General features: G+C 41.2%; 1 protein-coding gene across 8 annotated transcripts in view; it reads left to right on the top strand.

The window, feature by feature from the left end:
- nav1b (neuron navigator 1b) overlaps positions 1–20,728 on the top strand; it is a 155,416-nt gene that overhangs the window by 92,963 nt on the left and 41,725 nt on the right. For all 8 annotated transcript variants that reach the window (XM_049591141.1, XM_049591112.1, XM_049591121.1 and 5 more), the window contains one exon: positions 1,487–1,840. In XM_049591141.1, the coding sequence (XP_049447098.1) occupies positions 1,487–1,840 (354 nt within the window). The remainder of the gene's footprint in view (positions 1–1,486; positions 1,841–20,728) is intronic.

The following is a 20,728-nucleotide window of genomic DNA, read 5'->3' as shown; positions in this document are numbered from 1 at the left end:
TAACCCTGCTGGCTTATACCCGAGAACAGTATAGTGGTGCTTAGTGCAAAAAACACATGGATTTGTACAATGCAGCGGCGTTCATGGTCGCACAGTCCTCTGCCGCCATTTCCAGTTTGAAAAGCGGTCCCTTCCCTTCCCCTACATAGCCAAGATGGCGACCATTGAGGGCGAGAAGTGTCCATAGTTCTACACTCAACTTCTTGAGCATTTTGAGTGCACCATCTGGGTACTCATAGTTCACTGCATTTTTCCATACCTCCCAAAATATTAAGTGTAAGTACAGAAGTACGTGATTTGAGACACAGCATTACATTTTAATTCTGGTCGTGATGAACAGGGCAGAGGAGGCTATTTAGATTTTGTAGTGTGCCTGAAACAGGTACAAAGCAATGCATATGAAGCTTGGTGTAGTTAATGCAAATAAATGAATAAATAAATCGAACATCAAGGCAGAGAAAGTGGTGAAAGTAACCCCTTTCACCACCTGTTCACCCTGCTGCCCTCTGGAAGATGCTACAGGGCCCTGAAATGCAGCACCGCCAGACTGAGAAACAGTTTTTACCCTGCAGCAATACACAATCTGAACTCTCTCCCCCCAAATCTACCCATGGACAGATATACAAGGACTGCATATGCACTTTATCTTGTCCTTTTTACAGCACCTTATTTATCATATTTTAGCCTTATTCAATTTTAATGTATGGGTACGTGAGTGTGTGTTGAGAGAATGGAACAGTTTTTCTTTTATGGGAGCTGGCAAATTTTGTTGTATGTGAACATGCCAAGACAATAATGGCATTCATTCATTTAAATCCCACATGCAGAGCACAAAATCACCAAAGAAAACACCACATATTTCCCAGTTCTGTTCAACCCTTATCTTTGCCATGCCTAGAAAGTGTTTAAAGCCAAAAAAATTCAAGTAGATCATCCAGATTTTCTCCCTGGAACAACACAAGGGTAGGGTACAATAAACATTTGGGCAAAATTTTCTCTGCCCCCCCAGTCATTCGTCATTGCTTCAATTTTATTCTGATTGGCATCAAAAGTCTGAAAAAGTCTTTAATCTCACTTTCCTTTCTTCAGTTGTAGAAACCATGTTTTGGGTGTGGTCATGCAAAGCACAGTCCCTGGTGTATGTGAATGTATTGTTTGAAGAGATGCTGCTCGCTGCATTACCCCAGAGATATCAGGTCACCCGTTTCTTTGTCTTTGGGTTTTGAGAGGCCACATTTCTGGCTTTACTCCCTGAAGACGATACGACACAACTGCTGTATCTGGGTCACCAGCAACTCAATGCCACTGTCGGTTCCTCTGAAGGACTTCTGACAGAGAGAGAAGGATTTTCACTGGGAGCTCTGGTCTCATCCTTTTGTTGATTAACTGATTTCGTGTGTCAGTCTGGACATGAATGTCAGCTAGTGCCTCAAGTATGTCAATGTAACACACACTGACCTCCCCTCCCCCCCTTGTGTCTGTCTAGCTGTGTGGACAGCAGTAACGTGGGCTACGACAGTGACGAGACCAACGCTCGCAGCATATCCAGCCTGTCCAACCGCTCATCGCCTCTCTCCTGGCGCCACGGCCAGTCTAGCCCTCGCCTCCAAGCGGGCGATGCCCCGTCCTCCACCGGTGGAGGGTACCAGGGTAGCAAGAGCGCCTCCCAGTACACGGCCCACACGATGCCAGCTCGCTGCTCCAGCCGCCTCAGCAGCACGTCTCGCATCGAGCTCATCGAAGGGTTGGATGACGCCGACCTCAAGTCTGGTTACCTGAGCGACAGTGACCTTCAAGGAAAGAGCCTGCCAGATGATGATGACGACAACCTCGCTAATGGGTAAGATATCTGAGGATGAGCATGGGTTGTTACCATGACTACGTGAGCCAATCAGTGGCTGCATGCTGCTTTGTCCTTTTGGCCTCCACCTTGTGACTTTAAAAAGGTCAGAGAGAAGTTGCTGTCACGTAACATTAACTCACTAAGTACGCACTAAGCTGATAAGTGCTGGTCATTATCCCATGATGCATTTCAGGTTTAATATGTGCATTTTAACATTCGACTGTGGTGCAAGAAACTTTCATGAAGGAAAGTTTTGGTGCTGAGATCTTGGCTTTCTGCTTTGTGTTGGATGTTTGGCACTTGGCAGGTGTATCAAAGCACCTTCATCAGCACTCAGCTGATACTCCTCTTTTTTAAGGATTTCTCAAAGTGCCTGTGACACTGCCAGAGGCTGTTTTTGCTGACAGTGAAAAACTTCTGAAAGCCTCCTCTGACTGAGAGGAGAATTTGAAAACTCATCAGGTGTCTTCTCTGTTACACAGTAAATGCTCTCTCAGCCCCGACTGGTAGAAACTGTGCCGCTCCTGAATCCTGTGGAGAAAACAACAGGTACAGACGCAACAGATAGTTCAGATCAGACGACACTTTGTGTTCCTAACAGGAATGCTGGATATGACAGGTTCTCATTTGTTCTTCTTCGTCTTCCTCTTCTACGTGCTCTTCGTCTAGCTCTTTCTTCTACTCCTTCTCCTTCTTGACTTTTTTCTTCACCTTCTTTTACTTTGTCCTCTTCGTTATGGTCTTTGTGTTCTTTTGGTTATTCTTCTTCACCACCCTCTTCTCCATTTTCTTCACGCTGTTCATCTTGTTCTTCGCCTTCCTCTTTCTGGTCTTCTTGTTGCTCTTCTTCTCCATCTTTGCCTTCTTCAGTTTCTTTTTCTTCACCCTCTTTTATTTCGTCCTCCTCTTCATATTCTTCATGTTCTTGTTGCTATTCTTCTTCTTGTTCTTTTTCTTCTTCATGTTCCTCTTCCTCGTCTTCTTCACGCTCTTGTTGCTTTTGCGTCCTTTTCTACTTTTTCTTTACCCACTTCTTCTTCATCTTGCTCTTCGTCTTCTTCACACTCGTCTTCTTGTTCTTTGTCTTACTTTTCCTCACCTTCCTTTTCTTCATCTTCTTTTTGTTCATTTTTTTCTTTTTCTTTGCCTTCCTCTTCTTCGTCTTCTTCATGCCCTTCTTGTTGTTGCTCTTTTTTCTTCTGCTTTTCCTTCTTCACCCTCTTATTTCGTCCTTTTCCTCATCACGCTCTTAATGTTGTTCTTTTGGTTATTATCCTTCACCAACCTCTTCTTCATTTTCTTCACACTATTCTTGTTCTTTTTCTTCTTCTTCTTCTACTTCCTCCCCTTTCTCTTCCTCATCTTCTTTGTGCTCTTCTTGTTGTTGCTTTTGCTTCCTCTTCCCCTTTTTCCTCGTCACATTCCTTTTCTTTACCCACTTCTTCCTCATCTTGCTCTTAGTCTTCCTCACACTCTTCTTCTTGTTCTTTGCCTTCCTCTTGCTCGTCTTTTTCATGCTCTTCTTGTTGTTGCTCTGTCTTCCTCTACTTTTCCTTCTTCACCTTCCTCTTCTTCACCCTCTTATATTGTCCTTCTCCTCTTCATGCTCCTCATGTTGTTCTCTTAGTTATTATCCTTCACCAACCTCTTCTTCATTTTCTTCACACTATTCTTCTTGTTCTTTTTCTTCTTCTATTTCTTCGCCTTCCTCTTCCTCATCTTCTTCGTGCCCTTCTCGTTGCTTTTTCTTCCTCTACTTTTTCTTCTTCACTTTCTTTCCTCACCCTCTTCTTTGTCTTCACACTTTTTTCTTATTCTTACTCACCTTCCTGGTCTTCATCTTCTTCTTGCTCTTCTTGTTCCTTTTTCTTCTTCTACTCTTCACCTATTTATCACCCACTTCTTCCTCACCTTCCTCTTCGTCTTCTTGACGCTCTTCTTCGTTTTCTTTTTCTTATTCTTCCTCACCTTCCTGTTCTTTATCTTCTTGTTCTTCCTCACCTTACTCTTCTTCACACTCTTTCTTTTTCTCCTTCTTGACCTTTTTCTCCACCCTTTTTTACTTTGTCCTCCTCTTCTTCATGCTCTTTATGTTGTTCTTTCTGCTGTTATTCTTCGCCAACCCCTTCTTCATGCTATTCTTCTTCTTGTTTTGTCTTCCTCTTTCTTGTCTTCTTCACAGTCTTCTTGTTATTGCTTTTTCTTCTACTTTTCTGTCTTAACCTGCCCTTTCTTCACCCCATATTCTTTTTGCTGTTATTCTTCACCAACCTCTATTTCATTTTCTTCACATTCTTATTCTTCTTCTGCTTCTTTGACCTCCTCTTCCTCGTCGTCTTCATGCTCTTCTTGTTGTTGCTTTTTCTTCACCCACTTATTCGCCTTCCTCTTCCTCTTCTTCATGCTCTTCTCCTTGTACTTTGTCTTATTTTTCCCCACCTTCCTGTTCATCTTCTTCACACTCTTCTTGTTCTTGTTGCTTTTACTCTTTCTACTTTGCCTTCTTCACCTTCTTTTTTCACCCTCTTCTTCATCACCTTCCCTTTTTTGTCCGCTTCATGCTCTTCTCATTCTTTATCTTATTCTTTTTTCTTTTTTATTCTCTTCTCCCTTATCTTTGCCTTCTTCACCTTCTTTATCTTTGTCCTCTATGTCTTTGCCTTCCTCTTTGCGGACTTCTTGTTCTTTTTCTGATTTTTTTTTTTTTTGCCTTTCTCTTCATCTTCTTCACACTCTTCTTCTTTTTTGTTATTCTTCACCTTGCTCTTCATCATGTTCTTCATTCCCTTACTCTTCTTGTTCTTTTACTTATTCTTCTCTGTCCTTTCCTTAGTCTTCTTCACGCTTCTCTTGTCATTGACCTCCTTTTTCTCCTTTTCTTCTTCCTCCTTCTTCACCACCTTCTCCTCCACTCTCGCCTTCTTCACCTTCACCCTTGCTTCCCTTCCTTCACATCCCCTCTGTGTCTTTACCTAATTCCCTCTCCTGAGTTGACAGCTGACAGTGAGAGTCAGAGAGAGGAGGAGAAAGAATCCAGGACAGTTCTCCAGTGTGGTTTAGCAGCTTTATCGCTGTTGCACATGCAGTGGGATTTAAGCTCAGCCCCTGGAGCGCTCGCAGGACCCTGCTAGCCAGGTCACGTTCGTACTACAGAGTGCAGTGGGAAGGGACAAGAAAAGAGATGAGACACATTTAGATGAGTAGAAATTAGAGCAAGGAAGGAAAAGTGTGAAATGGAAATGGGTCAGTTTAACTTCTGTAAAATTTGGAGCTGAGGTGGAGCTGAGGTAAATCAGAGAGGCGTACGACTGTGACTAAGAATGTTAATAAAGAAGTGTTGTGTTGAATAAAAATGGACGACTAGCTGCATGTGTAAAGCTTTAATGTTTTGTTTGTAGGGAGGTGAAAAAGATCAGACAGCAGAACCCTGATAAGGTTCGGATTAAGCAGGGATTATGTCATATGGGTCCATTTCTCACAGTAACATCCGTGCACTCGAAATCCATTTAAATCTGCCCTGTATTCTGTCCCCGCGCTGCATCAGCTCTGCTGCAGCGGTTCAAATGTCTGTGAGAGGTGAGCGTGGGGACTCGCCTCTGCTTTGCGACACCGCAGGCACCAAAGATGCTAATCATTTTATGTAACCATGTTTCTAAAAAATGCCTCATCATGCTCAGCGTTAGGCCACCGGTGTCAGCAGTCCCTAAACGTGCTTTCAAGGTGACGCAGAGACATCCTCGTGGGTGCAACCAGGCCCCCACAGATTATTACCATTTCCACTGAGAGGATTATGGGTGTGTTTGGATACATACATGGAAATGTCACAAGAATAATTATAGGCTATTGTGGCTGCCAAAGATATGGAAGTACAGGGTGCTATTTTCTCTCCGACCTTGAGTAGGTTGCATGTTTATATTTGGAAGATTCACCACTGTGGAGACTCCTCTAATTTGTATGCTTTACTGGTCTGCGTTAGTCTCACTGGAAAGTATCCTTGATTTTCGGGCAGGACTACTGGAATGCTGATGTACTCTGTATCAAGAACTAATCCTGCCTCATAAATATACCAACAACCTTTGATGTAGATAACAAGTTAATCCGGTTTTTGAAGCGGTCGCAGCAGCACATGCTCTAATTTTCTCCTTACAGTATCCTCTCGCAAATTCTGTGTCACATTTGCATTTCTACTGTACATCCCCTGTCACATACTCACAGCTCAGCTCATTGAGAACCATTAGCTCCCAGCTCTTAGAAATAGATCAGGCTCCTCCTGCGTCACCATGGAAACCAGCTGGTAATCGGCTGTATGGAGGGGTGCGATTTCTGCTCTCTCTCACTGGAGCCCCAGTTTTACACACTCATACATTTCATTAATCTGAAATTAGCCCTAAAATTAATTAACTGTATCCGAATGGTAGTGAGGCTTCTTTCCAATCAATAATAGTTTTTAATCTATAGTGCTTTATGTTATATTATGTATAAGACTAATGTGTAACGCTTAAAACAATCTGGAAAATATCCACTGGTGAAATAATAGGACAGAATGCTGCTTGTTTTTCAACGTATGGAGCTACAGCACATTGCTCTTTGTCTAATGGATATTGATTAACCCGCAGCAGACAGCACCAGCTATCTGAGGCTAAATGTGTACACACTGACAGTAATCACTGCAGCTGTGTGTCTGCCTCATCAATAATGTGATGCCACATACATCCCAATCTCCTCGAGAGCTCCGCCTTTCCATCAGAGAGGAACAGTCGCTTCTCTACAGCAACACACAGCTAACTGGTGATCTGGTTTATCCCTGTTAAAAGAAAAAGTATTTAAGACGCCTGTTTTATAAATCATTAATGTAGCCTTACTGTTTGTTCCTAGAAAACTGGGACAATTCATCTGTAACCAGTTGTTATAATTGCATGTATTTCTGTATGCCATCCCACAATGTAGCACACAGACTGACAATGACTTAAACCATATTTAAAGCTACCACTTTATGGCCACTAGAGGGCAGAATAACTCAGAAACAAGCTGACAAACGCATACAAATGCTGACCATAGACTGTATACTAATAAATGACATAGCCACTGTGATTTCACCCATTGTTTTGTGGACTCCAGTTTTGACGCGCCCAGTTTGGTATTTTAGCTGTCGCCATCTTGGATTTTTGGAGGCAGGGGTGATTTTGACAAGAGGGTGGAGCTGAGGAGGAGCAAGAAGTAGATCTGGCGAAGAGCAGGAGTTGACTTCTAGCAGAAAGCCTGTCACTCAAAGTGGCCACACCCTTATTTATGCACAACTTTAGGCCTTAATAAAATGTAAATCGGTGGGTTAAATAAGAATTCACGCCCTGCACGGTTGTCATGAATGTTCAAATTAGCATCAGAGACCAAAATCATTTTCATACCAGGCTGTAAACATGTTTATTTTTGCTGTAAAGTTGGGCATTTTAACATGGGGGTCTATAGTGATTGACTCACTCTTGGAGCCAGCCTCAAGTGGCCATTTGAGGAACTGCAGTTTTTTTTTGTCACTTCGACGCTGCCTCCATTTTTCAGGCCTGGAGATTGCAGATGAGCCTAACATAAAATATAATGGCCTTATAAAGCATTATTGGTAACATATTAGCAGTTCGTTTTAGAACTAGATGTTACGATCCCTGATGCATATACTCGAGACTATGAGTGGGAGTAATAGTGCTGCCTGGGGGTCCGAGTTGGAGCCTAAGGGTCAGATGGATAGAAAAGTAGGAAAGGGCAAAGGTAGATAGAAAAGTCATCTGTGTTGACTGGCCGGCAGGGGAGATTTCAACATACCATGCCACTATAACAGAGCCAAAGTAAATATTTGCTCATTCACACTTCCAGCAGACATGGAACAACATTAATCCATTGTAGCCACTAGGGGGCAGTAAAACAACAAAATGATCCTACAAATACACAATTACTGTGATATATCTAGCTCATAAAGCTACAAGCTAAAGTTGCCCTCTTTCACATTCAGCAGACACAACCACACCATGAATATTCATTGGCACTGTCTGATCATACGTTCAATTTTTTGCTCATAAGGGTCTTCACAATTTTTACTCTTGAGAAAACTGTTTGGGCCTTTAGCTTGATAGATGTTCAACTTTCTTCAGCAACTAGTTACTTACTTTGTCCGCAGTTTGGTGCATGGTAGCAGAGGTGGGACAAAGTCATTGTTTTCCAAGTCCCAAGTCTTTGCATTTAAATGCCAAGTCAAGACTGACAAGTCCCAAGTCTTAAACTTTGAAGTCCCAAACAATTCATAATGTGCTCTCCACTAAATGTAATGATACTTTAACAACATTGATATATTAAATTTGCTAAAATCATAAATACCTTCTAAAATTTGCATTTATTCGTTAAAACAAGTTTGTGAAAAAGTTACCTAGCTGTTAAGCTAGTGTTAGCTAAACATCAGCTTGCTAACTATGTCAATATTAGCCTCAACTTACTGTTCTTTGGGCAGCTCACAATTTGAACAAATTAGGAAGTTGTTGCGTCCGTGTAATTTTTGACCTGCACATTTTACATACTGCAATTTGGGTTTTTGTTGACCGCCACATAGTTTCTGTATGTGAATGAAATAATGTTTGGTATCATTTCTTCCAACTGGCGCTCGGTAAGATAATATTCGTTCTTGATGGTTTTCTCTTGCAACTTGATTGGATGCTGTCCAAAGTATCGACCTGCTGGGAATGAATGATGTCGATGTTGATTTAGTAAATGAATTGATTTGTGGCACACTTTTTAAATAACATCATTTTAATGTTTTGGCTCATCGAGTCAAAAGGCTAAAGTCCAAGTGAAGTCATGAGTCACCTGAGTTAAAGTCGAAGTTGAGTCTTTTTTGATTTTGTCATGTCAAGTCGAGAGTCATCTGAGTTGTGCCTTGAGTCTGACTTAGTCTAAGTATGTGCCTCAAGTCCACACCTCTGCAAGGCAGATGGAGGTTTACTGATTTAGAGCCTGTTCTCTGAAAGCAGCTGGCTGCTGCTGGAAGTTGCATCGATTAAAACGGCTCCTGCAGGCCGTAAAGAATGAGGTAACTTGATTCAGTGTCAATGAAAAAATATGGATTAATGCAGGCTGGAGATTTTGGAAGGACTACTTGAGCTGGCAGATTTTGAGTTTTCTCTGTGGGGATTGTTTTATATTGAAAAGTGTTTCTAATTACGGGTCCACCTCATTGATAGACAATAAAACACAAACCAGTACAACAACAGTAGAAAGCACTGCCTCTCCACCACTCTGTTAACAACACAAGAAAAGTTTAATAGAGGAAGTATTTGTTACCTTATGGACAGATGTATTAAACTGCATTATGTACAGTAATTGCCATAATTATTGCTGTTATGTGGAGGGTAATATAAGAATTGTAAATCATTTCCAAGTTTTTGCTCATTTCACTATTTTTAATGAGACTGAGCACCACTTCTTTGCTGACTGACTGTTTTATGTCTCATGAGTCTTGTTGAGGTGGCCTCTTATTTAGCCCTGACCACGTCTGACCACGTCAAGAATCATAACTGCTTACTGTGGTTACATTCTTCACACCATGCTGGCAGAGCTTTACCATCACACGTATGATTTCATCCCATTGCAAGCCATATTTAAAGCGCTGGTTTTATGAGTCGAGCAGTAATCACATTATATTCCTGGTGTATGGTTGTTATTTTCCATATCTGGTATATGAATTATGACTGCTGCTCAGCATTCAGTGTCATTTCAGCGGTGTTCGGTCAATTATTGTTGATGTTTTACAGGCACTCGGCTGTAGTGTATGTAAGCACAGGTTAGTTTTTCATGTCTAATACAGATGTTCACTGAGGAAATGACTTGTTTTTTCCATAATGTCATTTAGTTGACGGGATGAATGCAAAGCCTAATGTTTGTAACAGAACATGCGAGTTTCACAGGAGGCCCATCTGCCTCAATATGACTATTGTATCCGACAGATTTACGTATTATCTCGGCAGATTAACATTTGAAAACCTTTAAATTGGAAGATCTCGTAAAAAAAGAGGCAAGAATCTTTCAGCATTTGGTTTTGCTCCAGCCTCTCTGGCTGAGTGGGGAGAGAAGCAGCGAGAGGCACTTAGCTGCAATAAAGAGCTATTGATGACTGCAATGCCTCATAAGAAGCTGAACTCACTTTTGGGGCCAGTTTTTGTTCCACAACATTCTTTCATCAGCCTCTCTTCAAACCTGAAACACTAGAATACTGAGACTTGTGATCTTGTGATACTGAACCTGTAATAATTGAACATAATAATCCATCATGTGTCAGATTTTCATGAAACTTGAATTGCAATTGGCAGGTAGGTTTAGCTAATACTGTATTATGTTTTTAATCTACTTCTAAATCTCTGCATTTATAAAGCTGTTGACTCCTTCTTTCATGGTTTCGGTGCGAATCACGGTAAACGCCTGGTTTATGGTAGAACGCTTGACACTTTTAATGGGTGTTGGTCATCAGAAATTAAAGAGCCGTGCAGCTTTTTCAAGTTATGCTTTGGCAAAAGGTTTCAGTCATCCTATGGCAAGAAGATGCTATCCTTCAGCTGGCGTGTTTAGTTACATTATGTCATCGCGATTTGATATATATCCTTCTGGGAGCTGATTGTTTTGTATCTGTATTTGTGCTGCTTTGTTTCCTTTTGCTTTTGAAGGAATTTGACAAAATCAGTGAGTGAATTGAAGAGGAAGAGATTTTAAACTTACCTCGACTGAAAAGACAACAGGAGCGAAAGAAAAGGAGGTAGTCAGTGTATCCATTGAACCAAGGAAGTTCTGTTATTTTAGGTAGTTCTTATAACACTTGTGTTGTTTGAGTGTTCTTTTTTTTCTAATAAGTTGGTTATAACAAAGGGGCGGCACGGTGGTGTAGTGGTTAGCACTGTCGCCTCACAGCAAGAGGGTTCCTGGTTCGATCCTAAGGGGGAGCCCTTCTGTGTGGAGTCTGCATGTTCTCTCGTGTCAGTGTGAGTTTTCTCTGGGTACTCCAGCTTCCTCCCACAGTCCAAAGACATGCAGGTTAACTGGTGACTCTAAATTGTCCGTAGGTGTGAATGTGAGTGTGAATGGTTGTCCGTCTCTATGTGTCAGCCCTGTGATAGTGTGGTGACCTGTCCAGGGGGTACCCTGCCTCTCGCCCAATGTCGCCCCCCCCCCCGCGACCCTCAGGAGAATAAGAGGTTACGAAAATGGATTGATGGATGGTCATAACAAGTAATTTGCTGTTAAAAAAAGGGGGATTGAGGTCATGATTGATAGCTGTGTGTAGCAATTGGTATGCTAGCAATCAGTGGCGCTGCTCGGGATTGGTCGGAGGGCTTTATGGCTTGGAACTTGATATTAAAGGACATTACTGCTGGGCAGACTCTGGCTTCAAATGATGTCACTAGCTCAAGATGGCATCGGCCATATCCGGGATATTTTGGCTTCATTTTTGTACAGTGGGGGTAAGTTGAGACCCTTCGTCCATCTTTATGCAGTCTATGGTTTAAATCTACTGATAATAATAGTAATTTTGTCATGGTGTCCACGATGTAACATAAATCACTGGGTGTACAACATGAAAGAAAAATGTTGAGCAACACTTTTATCTGTCAAAAATATGTCATTTCTGTGCAGCAACCCTTATCAAAAGTGTGGGGCGACCTATCATAATCAGGCTTTAGACCTACTGCTGCTGTTACATGTGCTGCTACATCTTCAGTTAAACCTGCATCAGTTGATTTTTTGACCATTTGGGGGCAGTACAACAAGCTGGAAACATATTATCACTTCATAAAGTTGATATGGCACATATGTTAGCACAGTGGTTTTCCACTGGTCGGTTGCGGTCCAAAAGTTTGTTGTGGGTCCATTCTGAATGGACCACAAGTAACTTGCAAACATGTCAAGTTTGTGAAAAACAGACTTTATTTTTTAGTACAGTGAATTTCCCGCACATAGCTTTTATTCTGAAGTGCCGTTTCCTGCTGTAAAGTGAGTAACCAATGAACAGCTACTTGACAGAGACAGCAAACTAGCTTAACAACATGGCCAAACACAGGTATAATGCTAAATGTTTTAAACTATGTGGACCTTGAACTAATGACTAAAGAGAAATCCCGACCCTGAGGCTAGACCAATTAGGAACCACTGTGTTAGCAAATAGTTGCCTGGTCACTCATCCAGAGCAACATTAGCACTCATTTGGAGTCTGGCCATCTGACAAATACCAGTCGAATGTTTAATGTCATTACAGCTCTGTTTTGGTTTCTGTCTGGCTCTTTAGCTGCTAAATGCAGCATTTAGCAGCTAAAGAGCCAGACAGCCGGACTAGCTGGTGAACACAGTAGAGCTAGTCCGAACATTCTCCGTCTGCCCGTCTGTTCATCTCTCGCTCTGTAGAGGTGAGGGTGGAGTGCAGAGTTGGTTGATAGTTCTCTGTGAGTGGCCCCTTCCACATTACATAGTATTTTGATCTATTGTCAAAGAAAATATCGATTCTGAACTCTGAAAAATAGAAAATGTCTGATGAACTGCCCAAAGGAAGTGTAGATAACAGCAGCCCAGTAGAGACCTAAAGTCATTGATATAATATTTCAGTATCGATCTAGCTTACTATGATGTGCTACAATGTCAGGTTGCTCATGCCAGCCAGAAAGCTAATGCCCACTGTGACCATGACGATGGAGCTCTATCTATGGTTGTTGATTTAAGCCATAGTTATAACTTCAGGGCAAGGGGCCAGATTATATAGTGTGTAAATACCTGGAGACTAGCTGCTTCTCACACTATATCGGTTATTAAACACAAAATCCTGCACAGATGAGACTGTTTCATCTTACAGTGAATTAGTATTCAAATTTCCACAGCTCCTGAAAACAGCAGCCCTCACTGTCAACTTGACACGTTTTTGTTGAGGCCATTTCTGCTACTTACCAAGGTAAAGGGAAAAATGCTAAGTGATCTTTTATTTGAAATTGGTTCCCGGGCCAGACTTCGGACATGCTGGGGTTATGTCGCAAGTAGTCGTGGTGCAACCAATTTTAGTAGCTGAGTAACTGAGGAGACACCTTACACATAGCTGGTGCAACCCTGTGCAGGAATTTGACATATACATTACATATCGCCTCTACTCGTTATATGATGTCTAATCCTCTTATCTTAATATAGATTATAGTATGAATATGATACAGGGACATAAAGACACAAATCTCTTTCACAGTACAGATGTGTTTATAAGATAAGACATGTTTTTCATCTCTTAAATTGATTAGATTTCCTGACAGCACCATGTGCCGCTCATGGCCTCACACATGACACGGAGCAAGTCACAGTTTCATCATGGCTGCCGCATATGCAATACATACTGTGGAAAAAAGACACGGTGCAGGGGAGACAAAATAGCTTGTCCTGTACTCTACAAGGTGACAGAGGGTTTGGGGGGCCAGCGTGTGGACATCTGGGGATCTGGACTGAACCATTTTGTGTTTCCATACAGCAGCGTGCAGGCAGCAATGCGGAGCACAGAGAGAGAGAGAGAGAGAGAGAGAGAAAGGAGGCTGGTTCAGCAGCATCACACCTCTGATCATGCGGCAACATGGCTCGGGATGTGCTGCCATGGCAACCGTCTTCCACTGACCCACTGATGGGCTGCCTTGTGTGTCAGTGTGATAGCTGCTGAACGGATGTATGTGTGGAGGATGTGCGTGCATGTGTGTGTGTGTGTGTGCATTGGTTTGTGTGTGAGATGGAGGGAAAGAAGGAGAGAAACACAGACGTAGAAAATGACAGTGTGACACAGACAGATAGACAGACAGAGAGACTGGTGTGAAGACAGCATGCTAACCACTTAATTAGATTGGCTTGTAATTGGCGTTGTGGGGGAGAGCTGTCTGTCTGCTGTATAAAGCTATTGTTTGTATTTCCATTTGCGTCAAGGATTTACAGTAGCACTGGTTGTGGAAAATAATTCCATTTCAGCATTTTTCCAGAAATCTGATATGGTATATATAATGTATGACTGACCCAAAAAGAAGAAACTGTTATTCTGAATTCAGTACCTTCACACTGAAAGCATACAATTACTCATTACAGACAAAACTGACATATTTTACCCCTCACAAGCACTGAATGCATTCCTCTGCTATCTTTGCCTACATTACTGTATATTGTAGATAAGCCCTTGGCTTAGTTTGCTTCTCTGGCAATGTCGTTTCCATGGTAACCATAATAAAGCTTTGGCCATGCTCGAGAGTGGGTCTGTTCAAAGCCTGGCATGTACAGTATAAAAGTGAGCACTTGTAGTTTTCTAAATATTGTAATTCTTTACAGCCTCGCTCATGGAAACTATCGACGAACATATTCTGTAATGCACAAAGGGTTCGCTGTAGTCATCTGATCCTGGATCTGTGCCTCCAGCAGTCTGCATTCAATTTCCTTTTCCTGCCCGAGTTGGACCTTTCTATAGTCGCTGAGTGCTTCCCTAACTGTTGAAGGCTCACGTTTTCTGACTCACTTAAACCCATATGCACAAAAACTGAGTTTTGGCCTCTCTGTGCTTCGGTTCTCTGCAGGCACTGCTGCAATTACAGTTTAGTGAAGCCGCCACTTGGGGTCAGCCCTTCATGGGCCATTGCTCTGCAAGGAGGGATGCTGTATTTTCTTGCCTTTGAAGACACACACACTCGGATAAAGCCATATGCTGATCGCTTTTCAAACTGAGTGAATTTCTAATCAGCAGATGTTTCAAAATGGCCGAAGGATCAGAACCTGCCATGTGTTACTGTTACCCAGACGTACAGCACACACACAGACTCCCACAGTCAGCAGCTCAAACACATCTGGGGTCAATATGTAGCTCTCATTCCCCAACAAGGGTCAGCGAAAAACTGGATCAGGAAGGCCAACCCCCCCAAAACACCAAACCCGCCTTCACCAGCATCCTCAGCCACGTGAATAATGGACCATTACAGCAGCACCCCAGGGAGTATGAATCATCCCTGTATCATGTCTGCGTGTGGTCGTCGGGGTGTGCAGTGTGGATCCCACCAGCACACAGTACTCACCCCCAGGTGGAAAATCCGATACTGTTTTGGCTCACAGTATCATATATGTTATTTTAATGTAAATCACATGGTGAGTGTTAATCCATCATCTCCCATTCATCACCACGTATGTTTGAAGTTGGTACAAAAATATGTCAGATTATCTGCTAATGAAGTCTGGTTGGTTCAGATTAGTTCGTAATATACAGCTGCTCTGTGTTGGATTTGGCTCTGGTTTTGTGTTGATACTGAATCTGCAGACAGCAAGCAGGGTCAGTTCAAGTTCAGCGTTTAAGGGCTACAACAATCAGGTTGGTATTAATTTGTCAGCAGATGATGTTTGCACCCAGGTGTCTGTGGCAAACAATTTTATTCACACCTGGGTGTAAACAAAATTTGACATGAACACGAAAGGTCTATTCAGCTATTCTGCTTAAGTTTGTGTACAGTGTGTATTCAGCAGTGTTACACATCCTAAAACTGAAAATGATTAGTCAACAAAGTCTAAAAATAATAAGCCGATGTTGACTCAAACCTCTGTCTCCTGTGTGAAAGTTCTGTGCTTGACCCACTCATCCACCACTAACTCTGAGTCACCCTTTATACTATGTCACCTGCAATACATATGTGAGTTTTCATGCATTATTTTTCCACTTTAATCTCAGAGAATATCCGAAATTGGCTACTGTTTGCCCTGACTATGACCTATTTGCCCTAATCATAACTGTTTCTAATCTCAACGCGTGATTGTGACAAGTACTAGCCAATCACAGCACACAGGTATCATAGGGATGGGTTTAAATAGCCGAATAGCTGCAGTGTGACTCTTCTCTCCCGTGTGCAAATACACACTCTGTAATTTGTCCTAGTGCAACTGAGATAAAAACAGAACAGATGATGATAACAGAACAGCACTGAACAATACAACATCATAGCACCCAGACTAAATGTGGCACCGCATGAGACTGTGTTCCTCAGGATGAAGTGTGCATCAGCTGCACTGTGGCTACATCTGTGGGGGGAAGTTTTCCTGTCTGAGGCTGATGGAGACTGTACATTTATTTTCCAGTCCAATAATCAGACGAGTCCATTTTCCGGGGCCTTGTGGAGATGGGGCGGGCTGGCTGCAGTCGCTGATGCATCTCAGACCCATTTACTACACTGATATGCTGCTGCTGTGCGATGAGGCCCAATCCTGTTCGCCTAGCTGTGGTCAAGCTCAATACAGATCAAAATTAGTCACCGGGAAGATCAGAGATGAAGCAAAGCTCTGCTGGCTTTTTCATCTGTGGTCCGTTTTTTTTTTTTTTTTTAAATGAGTGATACTTAAACAGACATAAATCACTGAACACAGTGATGTCGTCTCTCTGAAATAATTCCCCACATTGTACTGCTGCATCAAATCCACCGAGCAGAGGAATGTCTCCTCGTACTCTGCATCAAAGGCTTCAAATCCAGTGAAGTCCCATGGTTTTCTTTCTAAATGCCAAATGGAGCCTCCTTTAATACACTGTTACAGAGCATGTACACTCAACTCAACTGAAGGAGGCACAGTTTACCCTATTGTGCCTCCTGCTGGAAATTCAGTGTCATGACACCACATGGAAAAGGGCAGCAACCGTTGAAATTCATGCAGATTTACTGGATTATTTTATGGTCTCTTGTAACATTAACTGAATAAGATATAGTTTTACCTGCTCAGAATGTATGTTTTTTTCATATATATTTTATATGGAGTAGTGCCCTCTAAAAATAACACAACTATTGTAGCTGGAAGATGCATTACATGTCTCCTCTTTCCACATACTGCACTTTATGGCCTTGGGCTGTTTTTCATGCTTCTGGTCAGGCCCCTTAGTTCCGGTTAAGGGAAATCTTAATGATACATGCTAGACCACTGGTTCCCAACTGGTGGGTCACGGTCCAAAAGTGGGTCGCGGGCCCATTCTGAATGGACTGCAAGGGATTCGCAAACATGTCAAGTTTGTAAAAAAAAACACACTTTATTTTGAAGTACAGTGAATTTCCTGCACAGAGCTTTTACTTTGAAGTGCTGTTTTCTGCTGTAGGGTGAGTGACTAACAGACAGCTACTTGACAGAGACAACATGGCAAAATGCAAGTACAACTCAGAATGTATCAAACTGTGGGACCTCGAGCTAATGACTAAGGAAGTTGGACCATTTCGGTGCTACTGTTTTAGACTATTGGTTCCCAAATATACAGCTGTCCTATATGTCAGCATTTCATTTCTGTAAAGAATACCAATAAAATAGTTTTTTTAATATGAGGTTGATTTTCAAGATATACACTTTTTATCTCAGTCTCAGAGGATAAGGGCACACTGACGACCTAAACACAAGCTATCTCTCTATCTCTCTGCTAAACAGCTTAATCCTACATGAAGAAGTATACAGTTTAAAAAGCCAGAGAGCTAACAGCACAATGGCCAAGCATCAGGGAGAAAAAAAACACTGGATTTGCAAAATAGAAGCCTCAAGTATGTATGATTATTGAAAATATAATAATAAAACATGACACAGACAGAGACTCATATAAAAAGTTTCAAAAAATATAGGAAAATTCCTCTCTTATGGAGTATTAACAGGAAATAATCCACAAAAAATACACCCAAAAAGCTCAATTTACACAAACTTCCTACAGTTACTGTGATCACTATTTGGGTTATTTGTACAATTTATCAGTTGATCCATTCTGTTATTGTCATGCAGTGAATACAACATGAACTAGCCATAAAATATTGTCACTTAGGGGTTGTCAGTTTACATAATGATAGAAAACAGGTCTCTTTAAAGGGAACACCAGCTAAATTCAGAATCCCAATATGACATTTCCATGGCCTATGAAAATTCAATTGGTGTTTGTGGACACAAGCTGCTCTCTAAAAGACAGAAACCAGAGAGGGAAGTCTCAAGCTTGTGATGTTATCAAGTATAAAGCCTAAAGTCTGGAGCTGCTCCATAGACAATGAATGTGAGACTGAATGACAGAATGTGTTATTTTTCTTCTTTACACCCAAATAAGCTTTATTCTGTTGTAGTGTTCTCAGTTCTGATGCAGACAATGTTCCCATATACTCAGAACATTCCCCTGAGTGCTCCTAGTGTCATCTAGAACATCTTTTACCATTCATTGTCTATGGAGCAGCTCCAGCCTTTGTACCCTATGAAATCACAAATTTGAGTTCTAGCACTCTAGTTTTTGGATTTGAGAGAGAGTTCATGTTCACTAATATTTTTGGACTGGCTTAGACCATAGGAACAACATGTATGAACCCTGAGAATGGGCATAGTTTGCCTTTAAAGATAAAGGCTGCTAACCACTGTTTAAGATGATATTGTGTGGTGATAGTTTGTAAAAGGCACTTCCTTTTTCAGCGTCACAGTGCCCCTGTGCACAAAGCAATCCATAGAGCAATGGTCTGCCACATTTGGAGCGGAAGACAAATTTCTGATCTCATCCAGCACCTCTGGGAAGAGCTGGAACAATAAAGTTTGAAAGAGCCAGGCCTTATCACCCAACGTCAGCACCCAACCTCACTAATGCTCTTGTGGAAGAATGGGAGCGAGCCCAGCTCTAAAATCTTGAGGGAAGTCTTCTCAGAAGAGTGGAGACTGTTACATAGCGTCATATTAACATCCGTGGTTGTGAATGAGATCTACAACAATCAAATATGGGTGTCATATTTGAGCTATTTATCATAATTTGACAGCGTTTATGTCTCTTCAGCTTAGCTCTTTGTTGACCCATTAATAGGACGGCAATATTTTCTTGATTAACCCTTAGAAGCCTGAACAAATGGGCTTGATTTCTGTAAAAAAAAACAAACAAAAAAAAAAAAAACATGGGAAGAAGGCAATGAGCATGACCCAAAAAACTGGCAAAAAATTAGTAGAAAGAGAAAATTAAAAACAAGAATATTAGTTTTAAAAAAAAGACAAACAAATACAGAAATGACTTGAAAAAGTGCTTAAGAATTTCAAAATGTAATAATAATAATTAATTTCATAAATATAATTTTGCACTAGCTTTTTTTCTTGTTTCCCTTTAAAATAATTGTTGCTCATTGCCTTTATTCCCATGTTTATTTAGGAAATTGCACCAATTTGCGCAAGGTTCAAAGGTTTAAATACTTGTGAAAGGCGTTAGACAGCAGCGCAAGAAAAGGGTCAAGTGTTTAATTGTTTAGTCTTTAAAGTGTCCAAAAATTGTGAAAAATGCTTATCACAATTTTCCAGAGCCAGAAGTGACATCTTCACATTGCTTCTTTTGTCGAACCAACAGTACAAAATCCAAGCACTCTTCATATGCCATCATTAATGACAAAGAAAAGCAGCAGATTCTCATATTTAAGAAGCTGAAACCAGCAAATGTTTGGCACTTTTGCTTGAAAAATCAAATTTGCTTGAAAAAAAATCAATTTCTAAAAAAAGTCAACTAATTGTCTAACTGATTAATCGACTAATCTAACAGCTCTATCCATTAATGTTTCAGCTGTCTATTAGTGCTAAATATTTAAAACAATTCAAGATAATCCCTCAGATAACTTTAGATTTCACGTCTCTGTCTTTTATTCCCTCTGATGTATTTTAAAGAGCAACTTGCAGATTAATGTTTTTGCTAGATTTATACTTAATATTCCCTGAAAATGGCCATTTGAAAAAGTAATGCAGGATGTTTTTGTTTTACAAAACATTCAGGCAGAATTACAAAGAAAAAAAGTACCCATTCTGAGCAATGCTTCTAAAAAGGCTCTTTTTTAACATCATATTTAGCCATATTTCTTTAAAAAAAAAACAAAAAAAAAAACTCATTCACTGATTCATTGGGGGGCTCTACCCTGCAAGTTGCTCTTTAAATGCACTTTTAGACTCTCATATTGCAGCACAGTTTACAGCACCAGAGTCTGATATCACAGCTAGATCAAAAGCCACACTGTAAAGGTCAGATCATGAAAATGGTTTCTTGCCTGGTAACCTCAGTGACGGTCCTCGTGCTGCTTTGACCTCCCACAGATGGGTTAAATCTCTTTTTTAACAGTCGGCAAACAACCCAACGGGCAAGAAGCAAACATGCAAAGGATGTTTCGGACACAAGCCATTTGGTTATCGGCGCAGGACAGCTGTTGGTGTACAGTACACACAGGACTTCAAGGCCTTTTAGATGACAGCTTGTTTAGCAGCTCTGTGGCCTGGCTGAGATAAACAGGAGACGAGAGCAACGCAGCACTCTAAACAATTTATCATCCATCATTCTGGGCAAAGACCTACGCATCCCAGTTTTTGTTTTGCTATTAGAAAATACAGGTAGACAAACAAAAAGGTTTTGTGTTTGAGCAACACGCAGAGACGCGTAGCTCTTTTCTCAGATGATGATCAGATGTATGATATCATACGATGGAGGCAGACACAACAATCTTTTATCAAACAAGCGTCTCATTCTGTGAAAGATGTTGTGAGGAATGCCTGTGTGTCTGGTACACACTCTGACAGCACAACAGTTGTTTAATTTCAACAAAAAGTCAAACCACAGTTAAATTCCATTTAAGCTGACTCTGTATTTATATTACAAAATGTGGCCTGATGTGGAAAAACAGAGAGAGCCTCAAAACTGTAATACATCACGAGGGTCAATAAGTTCTTCTGTTTGAAATATTAACGTTTGACAATCCTAATGTGCTTCTCTCATATCTCATCTTTGCTTTATCTGCTTTGTAATGGATCTCCTGCGGGATGAAACGAGCACAGATTCATGTCGTTTGGTCACGTACAATCTTTGTCACTATTACTATAAGTCCA

This window comes from Epinephelus fuscoguttatus, linkage group LG1, assembly GCF_011397635.1.
Source record: "Epinephelus fuscoguttatus linkage group LG1, E.fuscoguttatus.final_Chr_v1".
NCBI classification, from domain to species: domain Eukaryota; kingdom Metazoa; phylum Chordata; class Actinopteri; order Perciformes; family Serranidae; genus Epinephelus; species Epinephelus fuscoguttatus.
This window is presented reverse-complemented; position numbering and strand designations above follow the sequence as displayed.